Source organism: Mauremys mutica, chromosome 1 (assembly GCF_020497125.1).
Source record: "Mauremys mutica isolate MM-2020 ecotype Southern chromosome 1, ASM2049712v1, whole genome shotgun sequence".
Taxonomy (NCBI): domain Eukaryota; kingdom Metazoa; phylum Chordata; order Testudines; family Geoemydidae; genus Mauremys; species Mauremys mutica.
Genome location: NC_059072.1, coordinates 359,793,515 through 359,806,604, shown reverse-complemented (window position 1 = coordinate 359,806,604; position 13,090 = coordinate 359,793,515). Strand labels below are relative to the sequence as shown.

General features: G+C 48.9%; 1 protein-coding gene across 1 annotated transcript; it reads right to left on the bottom strand.

Moving 5' to 3' along the window:
• Window positions 1-10,817: 10,817 nt before the first annotated feature.
• On the bottom strand, window positions 10,818-11,756 carry LOC123364595 (olfactory receptor 51G2-like). The gene has a single exon (XM_045006843.1). The coding sequence runs from the start codon at window positions 11,754-11,756 to the stop codon at window positions 10,818-10,820; it is 939 nt and encodes a 312-aa protein (XP_044862778.1).
• Window positions 11,757-13,090: the final 1,334 nt, after the last annotated feature.

Below are 13,090 nucleotides of genomic sequence, written 5' to 3'. Positions count from 1 at the left end.
TTACCTACATGCCTCCAGCTTTCATCCAGACCACATCACATGATCCATTGTCTACAGCCAAGCCCTAAGATACAACCGCATTTGCTCCGACCCCTCAGACAGAGACAAATACCTACAGTATCTCTATCAAGCATTCTTAGAACTACAATACCCACCTGGTGAAATGAAGAAAAAGATTGAGAAAGCCAGAAGGGTACTCAGAAGTCACCTACTACAGGACAGACCCAACAAAGAAAGTAACAGGACGCCACTAGCCATCACCTACAACCCCCAACTAAAACCTCTCCAGCACATCATCAAGGATCTACAACTTATCCTGAAGGACGATCCCTCACTCTCACAGACTTTGGGAGACAAGCCAGTCCTCACTTACAGACAGCCCCCCCAAACTGAAGCAAATACTCACCAGCAATTACACACCACAAACAGCAACCCAGGAACCAAACCCTGCAACAAACCCTGGTGCCAACTCTGTCTGCATATCTATTCAAGGGACACCATCATAGGACCTAACCACATCAGCCACATCATCAGGGGCTCATTCACCTGCACATCTATCAATGCGATATATGCCATCATGTGCCAGCAATGCCCCTCTGCCATGTACATTGGCCAAACCAGACAGTCTCTACGCAAAAGAATTAATGGACACAAATCTGATATCAGAAATCAAAACATTCAAAAGTCAGTAGGAGAACACTTCAATCTCCCTGGTCACTCAATAACAGACCTAAAAGTGGCAGTTTTTCAACAAAAAAACACTTCAAAAACAGACTCCAATGTGAACTTTCAGAACTGGAATTAATTTGCAAACTGGATACCATCAGATTAGGCCTGAATAAAGCCTTGGAGTGGTTGGGTCATTACAAAACCTAAACCTAATTTCCCCCTACTGTTACTCACACTTTCTTGTCAACTGTCTGAAATGGGACACTCATTACCATTTCAAAAGTTATTTTTCTTCCCTTGGTATCCTGCTGTCAATTGAATTATCTCGTTAGACTGACCTCACACTTGGTAAGGCAAGTCACATCTTTTCATGTATTTATACCTGCTCCTGTATTTTCCACTCCATGCATCTGACAAAATGGGTTCTAGCCCATGAAAGCTTATGCACAAATAAATTTGTTGGTCTCTAAGGTGCCACAAGGACTCCTCGTTGTTTTAGCAAAAGCATAGTCGTGGATTTACAGCAGCGATAGGAAGACAGGCACTGCCAGACTGGATCAGACCTGCAGTCCATCTAGCTCAGTATTCAGTGGCCAGTTCCAGATGCTTCAGAGGAAGGTGGAAGAAGCCCTGCAATGGGCAGCTATGACATAACCTGCTCCGAGGGAAAATTTCTTCCTGACACCCACTAGTTAGACATATTTTGTGATGTAAATCAGGAAAATGTAGAACCCTTCCAAGACTTTTTTTTTTAAATCCTCACTGCTGTAATTTGATTTTCTGGTTACCCCCATAAACATCCAGTCCCTCTTCGAATCCTGCTAAGCTCTTGTCCGCATTGATATCTTGTTGCTGGGAGTTCTGCAGCCTACTTGAGCACAGTGTGATTTTGCAATTGTCACCTTTCCACAGACGCCCTCCACTTCTGAGTGTGTCCCATTGTATCATGACATGAGTTAAACACATGGTCTGAATTAGAAACAGCTTCTGGTCCATTACAAGGAGACAGGGTCATAGAACTGTTCACTGAACAAAGAGGTAATAGCACAAACTTATTGCTAACAATATGTGGAGTATTTCTGAAATACTTTCTGAAGCAAAAGCCATTAAGCATTAATGTTACCACTGCTCCTTCCTGTAGAGATTCCAACAACTTTGCTGCTGGCTTTCGATATATATGCATGTCATGAAAGTTTGGTTTGTAATCAGCGGTGAAAGTAACTTAAATTTCTTACAGGTACTGTTATATCACAACCCTCCTTCCCACCTCCACTCCTACACACTTAGCTTCGTGGATCTCTTTGCCTGACTTTGATACTTAAAGTTACTACCAATACTCTGGAATAAAACTTGAATATTGGAATAAAAGCCTGAAGTAACCTTACAGAAACTCCCCCATTGGCCTATACAGTTGGTCTCACTGCTCTCCTTGTTCTCATCGTGCTGGGCTTTGAGATGAATGTGCTGCATGTCGGCCCTTTCCAAGCCACAATTTCACATATGGCATAGGATTCCACTGAGTAGAAGGGGTGTGGGGGTTCAGGGCAGGGGGTTAGGGTGGGGGGTGCAGGATTCAGGGCAGGGGATTAGGGTGGGGGGTGCAGGAGTCAGGGCAGGGGGATGGGGCTGTGGGCGGTGTGGGGGCTCAGGGCAGAGTATTGGGATGTGGGGGTATGTGAGGGTTCATGGCAGGGCGCAGGCAGTGTGGGGCATGAGGGGGGCTCAGGGCAGGGGTTGGAGGAGTGAGGGAGCTCAGGGCAGGGGGTTGGGTACGTGTAGCGGGAGTGAGGGGGGGCAGTCCTCGTCACAGTTGGTGACCCTGCCCTGAGATGATCCTGTTCCTGGCCATATGGGAGATCTGGGAGTGGTGCCTGCAGGCGAGGCAGCACGCGAAGACCCTCTGTCTCTCCCTTCCCCCCAGGGGCCGCACGCCGCAGGGATGTGCCTGCACTGCTTCCAGGGGCAGCGTGGGGCCAGCAGGACAGGCTGGGAGCCTCACACTGATGGCGGGAGCCTGGCTGGGAGTGCGCGCATGCCTCCAACTCCAGCGCTAGGGCCAGTCAAGCACTGGCACAGCCAACCTGGCTCCCAGCCCCTGCCCCGGGAGCGCCGTTGCCAACCCCCCACCCGGGTGTCACTGGCCTAGAGAAGAAGAAGCTTCTAGCTCCATGGCCCCAGCACCGGCGCTACTTGGGGAACCTTTAATTGGCATTCAGAGTCCTGCCCCCAGCCGGGCACTTTCTTACCAGTACGGCGTACCGGGGTGCACCAGCCTACTTTCACCTTTCTAATATTTATATTACAATAAAAGGTTTGGCATAACAGTTACTCACCTCTTCTTTAGTACATGCAAGTCAGCGCATTCTTTCCCCCCCTCATCTTCTTTCAGAGGTGAGTTCTCAGGCTGGATTTCTTCAGAACCTGAAAAGATCGCTGCGTCTCAGCCCATGCAGAGCAGTTCCCGAGCATCGGGCCTGTACCTCCGTGACAGCGACACACTCTGACCCCAAAGAAACCCCCCAAGAGAAGCTGAAGTGCTTTGCCTGGCTAGCATAGGCTGAATCCAGAGAGTCCGATCATCCTACAAGCTTTTCTTCATCCTCACTGTACCCATATCCTCTCCCCATGCCAGGGTCTGCAGATATTTGGGAAGTTACAAAGTAACACAGACAGTTACATCACCTGGGCCGGGGAGGGGATGGCAACACAAATGGGTAAATAGTACAAACACTAGGTTTGCACGAATATCCAGTTGAGTGTGAAAATGACTTGAGCAATGCTCCTGTAAGAGGTGATGGGGGTAGGTTACATACATCACTATTAAACTCCCCTTTCCTGCACCTCAGCTCTACTCTTTGATGTAACACAGATCAGTGGTTCTGTTCTCTCTGGAATTTTTGGGCAGACTTGCACAAGTATTGCATAGCGATTGAATGCAGCACCCTGAACCTAATGTGAGAAAAAGTTTCTGGTCTGTTACTAAAAGACAATATCATACAGGTATTCACTGAAAATGATGTCATAGCATAAACTCTTTGCAAACAGTATGTGGAGTATTTTTGACAAATTTTCAAAAGCAAAAGCCATTAAGCAATAAAGTTACCACTGCTCCTTCCTTTAGAGAGTCCAACAACTTTGCTGCTGGCTTTAAATGTAAATTCATGTCATGAAAGCTTGGTTTGTAATATTTGTATTACCTTGAAAAGTTTTGACATGACATTTACACATCTGTACCTTAGCACACACATGTCAACCCATTCTTTCCCCTCTGATCTTCTCTCAGATATGATTTCTCAGGTTAGAGAGGGACTTAAAATGTAGTGTCTGTCATCTGGATTTCTTCAGAACCTAAGAAGATCCCAGTATCTCAGCCCACATTCAATCACATTCAAACAAAAGTCTAGTAGCGCCTCTGTCCCTGGGTTAATAGCTGACTGATTCTCCTCAGGTTCAGTTCTGTCAGTCTGCAGCCTGTATCCGGAGCGGTAACAGCCATTGGGGTCAGTATAGAAAATATTAGTTCCCTGAGCTCTCACTCTCTAGTATATAGTGAGCCCAGCACCTGTTATTCAGGCACGATGAGGGTTTGCACATAATAAGGATTTGGAAGTTGCGGATTTCAAAGTCAAATGGATGTGTATTGATGGGAAGGGAACTTCATTTCACACAAGAAAGTCGTCTATTGCTGTCTCTCAGACTTCCTTTGTACAGTATTCATAAAATGCGTAGCACCTGGGAACAGCACTGGGACAGACATGGAGCTGAGCTGCCATAATGAATGTGTCTGTTAAACCCAGTTCTTGGGATGATTGCTGTAGAGCTACATTGGGTTAATTATTGGGATGTTTATGTTATGGCTGTATTAGATTAAACCAATATGTTTTTTCTTAGTTTAATAGCAGGCTGCTGGAAAACAAGCAAGACAGGAAGTAACAGCTCAAGAAAAGCCATTGCTCAGTCAGCACTTCAGGGAGGTTGAAGAACCACACCAGAGATACAAGCTGGGAAGAACCTATTACAGGGTATAGGAGCTAGAGCCCTCAGCCAGTCAGGAAACAGATATATGTCCTATCAGACCTTTTACCACAGAGCAACACAGCTCTGAATTCTTGCCTTCACAATCGAGTCAGAGAATAAAACCTAGGAAAATGCATTTGCTGAATAAATTTCCAGGAGCAAATAAAGCTGAGGAGATTTGGGAACTAGCCACTGATAATCCGTGGAGTCTCGACTCATTCAGCCCTTGGCAGAATCAGACGCAGAGCACACTCTAGAAATGTGACCCATTGAGAAATGCTGATTCAGGGCATTGTGGTTTTAACACTTCGAGCTTACGTTTAATGTCAGATTTCTGTGTAGATGGAACAGACCATTGTGGAGTACAGGTAGAAGTAGGGGAGAGGTTCCTAAGTTACCTAGTGCTGCCTGCCCTCCAGCCCCGTCACTGAGGCACCCCGACAGCCCAGCTGAGTCCTCCGACACTGCACAGAACATCTGTAAATGGTAGCAGCTTGCAGCCTTTACCCTTCAGTTTGCATTTTATAATAATGAAACCTGCCAACGTACCCAATTCCTGCTAGAAGGGGAGCTGCTGACACCAGAGATCTTCACCCTAAAGGACAAGGAGTCATCGGAGAGGTAGCACGGGCAGCAGGCAGCATCTGTTGAGATAGGGAGGGAATTGCCTTTATGAAGCCTGTCCGCACATTCCCTTGGGGGCCACTTGGCCATCAGGGAACAGGAGCTAACTGGCTTTGAGAGCACCAGCTTTAGCCCCCGTTACAGCGAATGGCAAATTGCAGAAGGGCAAATCACAGGGGACATCGGGTGATGATACCCAACAGGACTGCAGCGCCAGCCCTGCGGCAGGCTCTTTTCCTGGAATCCGGGCTTGTCATCACTGTTCCTATGGTGACTATGAGCCACATGGCTTTCTCAAGGGTGGTGGAGAGGTAACAATGATGCTGTCACGGCTGTGATCTTGCTGAAATAATAAAATAATAATAATAATAAATATAATAATAATAATATAGGAACAGTTTTCTCCTTTGCAGCCCCCTTTCCTGCATTACAAACCCAGGGTGCAGGCCAGGGAAGGGAAATTCTACAAGGTTCCCTATATGGAAATTTCCCTTGGATTGTTCCGGGCGGGGGGTCCCTTCCTTTCTCCCTGAGGAAATAAAAGGGGGACCCAGGATCCAGGGATCCCCAAAGTTAGGCACAGATCTCATTGACTCACTGGTAGCTAGGCCCATCTGTAGCAAAGACACAAAAGGAAGGGAGGGTGCAGAGCTACATGGAAAAAGAGGGAGGCAGTGTCTGAGTGGGGGTGGAGGGAAACATATGGACAAGGATCAGAGGGGTAGCCGTGTTAGTCTGGATCTGTAAAAGCAGCAAAGAGTCCTGCGGCACCTTATAGACTAACAGACGTTCTGGAGCATGAGCTTTCGTGGGTGAATACCCATTTCGTCGGATGCATATAGTCCGACATGCATCCGACGAAGTGGGTATTCACCCACGAAAGCTCATGCTCCAAAACGTCTGTTAGTCTATAAGGTGCCACAAGACTCTTTGCTGCTTTTACAGATCCAGACTAACACGGCGACCCCTCTGATCCTTGTCCATATGTTTCTCTCCACCCCCACTCAGACACTCCCTCCCTCTTTCCCCATGTGGCTCTGCACCCTGCCTTCCTTTTGTATCGCTGTGCCTCCACTGAGCCATCTCCTTTCTCCCATGTTGTCCTGCACTTCCCTCCCACCCGTTGCCTTGCGCCGCCACTCCAATTCAGCCCCTGACCCAATTTATTCCTCCCCCACTAGCCCTCATGAGCTCCTATCTGCCCCCCCACAGCTACGCACACTGTCTGTCTCCCCATAGTCCCTGGCCTGACAGGCACTGTGAAGAAGGCAGGCTCTTTCTCTTCTCTAGATGGCTGGGAGCTGCTGCTCTATTCTATTGCCAGCAGGGCCGTCCTTAGCCATAGGCAGAACAGGCAGCCGCCTAGGACACCACTAGGTCTGGGGGCACCGCTCTGCTGGGAGCCCGGACAGATGGGAAGCAGTGGAGCATGTAAGAGCTGGGCTGCTGGGTCCTAGAGAGAGCCGAATACAGCACAGTCTGAGGGAGGGGATTGGCTGCTGGGGTCTCTGGGAAGGGGTGGGGGAAGGAACTCACCTGTAGGGTGACCAGATGTCCTGATTTTATAGGGACAGTCCTGATTTTTGGGTCCTTTTCTTATATAGGCTCCTATTCCCCCCCACCCCATCCCAATGTTTCACATTTGCTGTCTGGTCACCCTAGGTGGGGATAATTGGTACGCATATAAGACAAAGCCCCAAATATCGGGACTGACCCTATAAAATCAGGACATCTGGATCTGGTCACCCTAGCTGGGGAGCGCGTCTCTCCCGCGGGCTGGCAGTGATCCATCTCATCCAGGAGGAGCTGCACAGGGCAGGATGAGCTGCTGTGACTGCACGGGTGCCCCGTCCCTGAGAACAGATGCTGTGCTAACTTCACCATGGTCCGTAAGGCTGGTGGTGGTGCCCATTGGCGTGTGATCGGACCTGAGAGTTTGCTGCTGCTGTTGCCACTCTGCACCCCAAAAGGTGGATTTGGGGGTCCTGCAGTTTTCCACCTATCTCCTCCTCTACTGCAGCTGTTGGACCAGCAGGCTGGGGGGTGAGCCAAGCATGGAAGCAGTGCTGTGTTGCCATTTAGATTGTCATTTAACAACTTTGTTTGTCAAAAGAGTTTGCTAACAATCCTGAATTCAATTTCAATATTTGTTTTTTTTTTTAAAATCAATATCTTAGCCAAAAACAGAAAATTAAGTTGTTGGCAATTATTTGTGACAAGTTTGGTATGGGGCAGGGTGTGGGCCAGTTTTCATCAGAGGAACAAAAATGTTGACTGACTTTCCTATAGCCCTGTTACTGCTAAATAGAGCCCTCCAGCAAATGTAATATGCTCATCTCCTTACTAATGTATAGAGCAGGGGTCGGCAACCTACGGCACACGTGCCAAAGGTGGCACGCGAGCTGATTTTCGATGGCATGCTGCTCTGGGGTTCTGGCTGCTGACCCATTGCCACCCGGGGTCCTGGCCGCCGGCCCCATTCAGCACCCACTGCTGGCCTGGGGACCCCCAAGGAACCCCAGGCTGGCAGCGGGCTGAGCAGGCCCGCAGCTGAGACCCCAGCTGAGCCACTCAACCCACTGTCAGCCTGGGGTTCCATTCACTCAGCTGGTAGTGGGCTGAGCAGGACTAAATTCAATGAAATAGGAAAACAAGAGCAACTAATGACAAAGTGCAAGAACCTAGAGCAGTGGTCCCCAACCTTTTTTGTCTGGCGGGTGCCAGATGAAGGACCATGGCAGTGGACGAGCATCTGCCGAAATTCAGCGGCATTTCAGCGGCGACGCCTCTGGATGACGCTGCTTATCGGTGGCAAGCGGCGTCATCCAGAGGAGTTGCCGCCGAAATGCCGCCGAATTTTGGCGGCATTTCAGTGGATGCTCGTCCGCCAGCCAGTACACAGGTGTACTGAGAGGCCCCTGTGGGCGCCATGGCACCTGCAGGCACCGTGTTGTGGACCCCTGACCTAGAGAGCCTCCTGAAGCATGGCGATTGTTTTGATTTAAATGGACTTGAACTGTATGAAGAATTGAGGACACTGTCATCAATGCTGCCACATGCAACATTGATAATGGACATTGTACAGTTTATTCATACCAGCAAACTTGTTGACATATATCCTAATGTGTACATTGCCACTCGTATTCTACTGACAATTCGTGTAACAGGAGCATCAGGAGAACGGAGTTTCTCAAAACTAAAGCTCATTAAAAACTATCTCTGCTCTACAATGAGTCAGGAACACTTGACTGGTCTTGCTATTCTTGCAATCAAACAAGACATCACTTTGTCTTTGTCATACAATGACATTATTACTGATTTTACAGCCAAAAAAGCCAGAAAGATTGCTTTTAATTAAAAACTTATCCTTGTTTGAATACCTCTTCATATACATTTCCAAAAACATGTTGACAAATTGAAAAAATTATATTATTTGCATCATTCTGTCAAATCAGAATTTTTTCTATAGTGCTACTTCTTTAGTGCTAGTCCATCCATGTAGACGGGCCGGACTCACCCCTGCGGCGCCTCCTGCTGGTGACTCCGGGAATTAGCTCGTTCCAGCCCTGGAACGCCCTCTGCAGGCCTGTGATCCGCCTGTCCTCTGGCCCCGTGTCCCTCCCTGGACCCAGTGCCCTTTTACATGGGGTGCTGCCCCTGGCAGTAACCCCTTTCTCTCTGGGTCTCCCCTCCTCAGGGAACCCCTACCCTCTATCCCCACCTTGCCTCAGTGTATGGCTACTGCCAGTCATTGTCTAGCCCCACGTCCTGGGGCAGACTGCAGTATTAGCCTACTCATCACTGGCAAGGGGGGTTTGAACCTGCTGCCTTGGCCTACCCCTGGGCTGCCTCTGCAACCCCCAGTACCTGTTAGCCCAATGCTAGGCCGCAGCCTGGGGCTTTCCAGGCAGGAGCTCCCCAGCTCCTCAGCCTTTCCCCAGCCCTGCTCCACTCAGGTACCCTGTGTCTAGCTCCCTGCAGCCAGGCCCATCTCCCTCTATAGCCAGAGAGAGACTCTCTTGGCTTCTAGCTTCCCTGGCCTTCTTATAAGGCCCTGGTGCTCAGTTTGGGGCATGGCCCCAGCTGCAGCCACTTCCCCAATCAGCCCAGCCTAAAGGCTGTTTTCCCCCGCCTCGGCCCTTTCAGGGAAGGAGCAGGGGTTCACCCTGCTACAATCAGCATTACAGTGTGCTTCATTAAGTTAAACCGGTTTTAATAACGTGCATGTGGCAAGTTTTCCAATAGTGTAAGCTTATGTTTGTGTTGCTAAGAGCAAGACAGGCACAGGGGCACCAGTTTAATAATCCTGCCTAGGGCATCATAAATCCTAAGGACGGCCCTGCCGGGAACACAGGCTGGGGGCTTCTCGTGGGCCCCCCAGCTCCTTGCCCAGGGTAGGCACAGAGTCTGGAGCTCCTTGCAGTTGCTCTAGCTCACTGGGCAGCTTTTACCATGGCCTGACACTGGCATCTGGCCTGGAGAGGGGGTGGAGCCTGGTATATTTGGGAGAAGCAAGGATGGGGTCTTGGGGAAAGAGATGGGGCAGAGGAGCGGCAGGGGTGGGGTCACAGAGGGGACAGGGCTTCTATATATGTCCTGCTTTTGTCTTTTGAATAGGTGGTCACCCTACACTGAATGGGCTGGGCTGGGATAGGAGCTAGCTGGGCCTCTGTGGGCGAGTTAAGGACCATTTCCACCCCTGCAGTGGGGCAAACAGAGGGGAGGAGTAGGAGGGAATCTGAGATTGAGTCTCTTGCCAGGACTCCTGTGTGTCAGACCCTCACTCATACACACAGCTCTCCTCTGCCTCGGTGGGGAGTGGGCTCAGCATGTGTGCTGTATGCAGAGCCATCAACAGCGCTGCCGACATGGCTTCTCCTGGGGCTCTGGTGTTAATCCTGTCTCTGACATGACTCAGTCACAAGCACCTGGCTGAGGGAGTGGGGGAAGGGTGGGTGTCTGTGCCCCTTGAATAGCCCCTGTCCACAGCTGGTGCAGCCGTCATGGATCACACAGCGCCCAGAGCGCTCAGGAAGGGCCAGGACTGTGACAACACAACAGCATTGCAGCTTTTTTCATGGCCCCTCAATGTTTAACCAGAGACAGGACAGTGACAGGCCAGGTGTAATGGGAAACAACATCCATATCCCTTCTTTTTATTGAGAGTATTGTCAGGAATTCTGAGGTTGGATCAGCAAGTGATACGGCTCTTTATGGGCCAACGTCCTACCGGTTCCCTGGCTCTCCACAAACACAGTCACTTGGTAAATGCTGCTGCCTGCCTTGGTCTCCTTCCCCCAGTGCTCTGTCCTCCCTCACAATGGGTGGGGACAGACCCTCTCCCACTACTCCAGGCCTTAGATCCCTTCAGAACCTCTCTCTACAAAGTGGAGATCAGTAGCTCATTTCATCTTGGATTTAAGGGCCCGGAATGGAATAGGTGATCGTGGCCCATGTTTTTCATGGGCTGTGTCACCAGTTCTGGAGCCAGGTGATGAATTCACCCTTCACTTGAAGAACACCCTGATTATTCTCGCACGAAGGTGTTTGCTTTTCACGCTGTACACGATTGGGTTCATCAGGGGCGGGACCAGCAGGTAGACGTAGCCCAGGATAATTTGAAGCAAGTGAGAAGAGCTGTTCCCAAATCTGTGTATCACAGTCAAGCCAATATCTGGTATGTAGAAGAGCAGAACAGCGCAGAGGTGGGAGACGCAGGTGTTCAGGGCCCTGAGGCACTCTGTGGGGGATGTTACACTCAGCACAGTTTTAAGGATCATCACATAGGAGAAAAAGATGAAGAACGAGTCCAACCCCACCGATAAGAGTTTAATAGTGAAACCATAGAAGCTGTTGACTGTGATGTCTGAACAAGCCATCTTCATGACATCCTGGTGCAGGCAGTAGGAATGGGAGAGGACATTGGCTCGACAGTATCGGAACCGTTTCAAGAGAAATGGAAGTGGGATGTTAAGGGCCACCGATCTTAGCACAAACAAAAGTCCCATCCTGTATATTCTACGTGGGGTTAAGATGGAAGCATATCTCAGTGGGTTACAGATTGCAATGAAGCGGTCAAAGGCCATCAACAAAAGCACAGAAGATTCAATGTATGAAAATGAGTGGATAAAGAACAGCTGGGCAAAGCAGGCATCGAGGCTGATCTCCCTAGAGTTAAATAAGAATATCCCCAGTGTGGTCGGTATGGCTGATATTGATAAACCAAAGTCTGTGATGGCCAACATGGAAAGGAAAATGTACATGGGCTCATGAAGGCTCGGATCTGTTCTTATAATGAACAGAATGAGTGAATTTCCTGCTATTGAAATAACATACATTAAACAGAAGGGGACAGAGATCCAGAGATTTTGGACGTCTTCCTGCCCAGGTATCCCGGTGAGAAGGAACACTAAAGAATTGAATTTGGTGGCATTGACAGGTGACATAATATATTGGGCAGGTCCGAAGAGTTTTGAACTTTCCTTCCTGGAAGGGAAAAGAATAGGAGACTAGATTATAATTAACGAGACATCTTTCTGTTCTCAGTGCAAGTCTAGAGACTCCCAGGAGCTCAATGAAGATCAGCAAAAGGAGGTGCTATAGTCATCATGAATAGGTTGGAGTATGAACAAGAGGCTGCTAGACAACTCTCTGATACCACATTCTACAGGCCATTACACTCTGACCCCACTGTGGGTTACCAAAAGAATCTTCACTATCTGTTCAAGAAACTCCCTAAAGAAGCACAGGAACAAATCTACACTGACACACCCCTAGAGCCCCAACCAGGGGTATTCTATCTGTTACCCAAAATCCAAAAACCTGGGAATCCTGGATGCCCTATCATCTCAGGCATTGGCACCCTGACAGCAGGATTATCTGGCTATGTAGACTCTCTTCTCAGGCCCTATGCTACCAGCACTCCCAGCTATCCTCGAGACACCTCTGACTTCCTGAGGAAACTACAATGCTTTAGTGATCTTCCAGAAAACACCATCCTGGCCACTATGGATGAAGATGCTCTCTACATAAACATTCCACACAAAGATGGACTACAAGCCATCAGGAATAGCATCCCCGATACCATCATGGCAACCCTGGTGGCTGAACTCTGTGAGTTTGTCCTCATCCACAACTATTTCAGATTTGGAGAAAATTTATACCTTCAACTCAGCGGGATTGTTATGGGTACCCACATGGTCCCACAGTATGTCAACATTTTTATAGCTGACTTAAAACAGTGCTTCCTCAGCTCTCGTCCCCTTACACTCCTACTCTACTTGTGCTATATTGATGACATCTTCATCATTTGGACCCATGGTAAGGAGGCCCTTGAGGAATTCCACCAAGATTTCAACAATTTCCATCCCACCATCAACCTCAGCCTGGACCAGTTCACACAAGAGATCCACTTCCTAGACACTGCAGTGCTAATAAGTGATGGTCACATAAACACCACCCTATACTGGAAACCTACTGACCGCTATACTTACCTACGTGCCTCCAGCTTTCATCCAGACCACACCACATGATCCATTGTCTACAGCCAAGCTCTAAGATATAAGTGCATTTGCTCCGATCCCTCAGATAGAGACAACCACCTACAAGATCTCTATCAAGCATTCTTAAAACTACAATACCCACCTGGTGAAGTGAAGAAACAGATTGACAGAGCCAGAAGAGTACCCAGAAGTGACCTACTGCAGGACAGGCCCAACAAAGAAAGTAACAGGACGCCACTAGCCATCACCTACAACCCCCAACTAAAACCTCTCCAGCA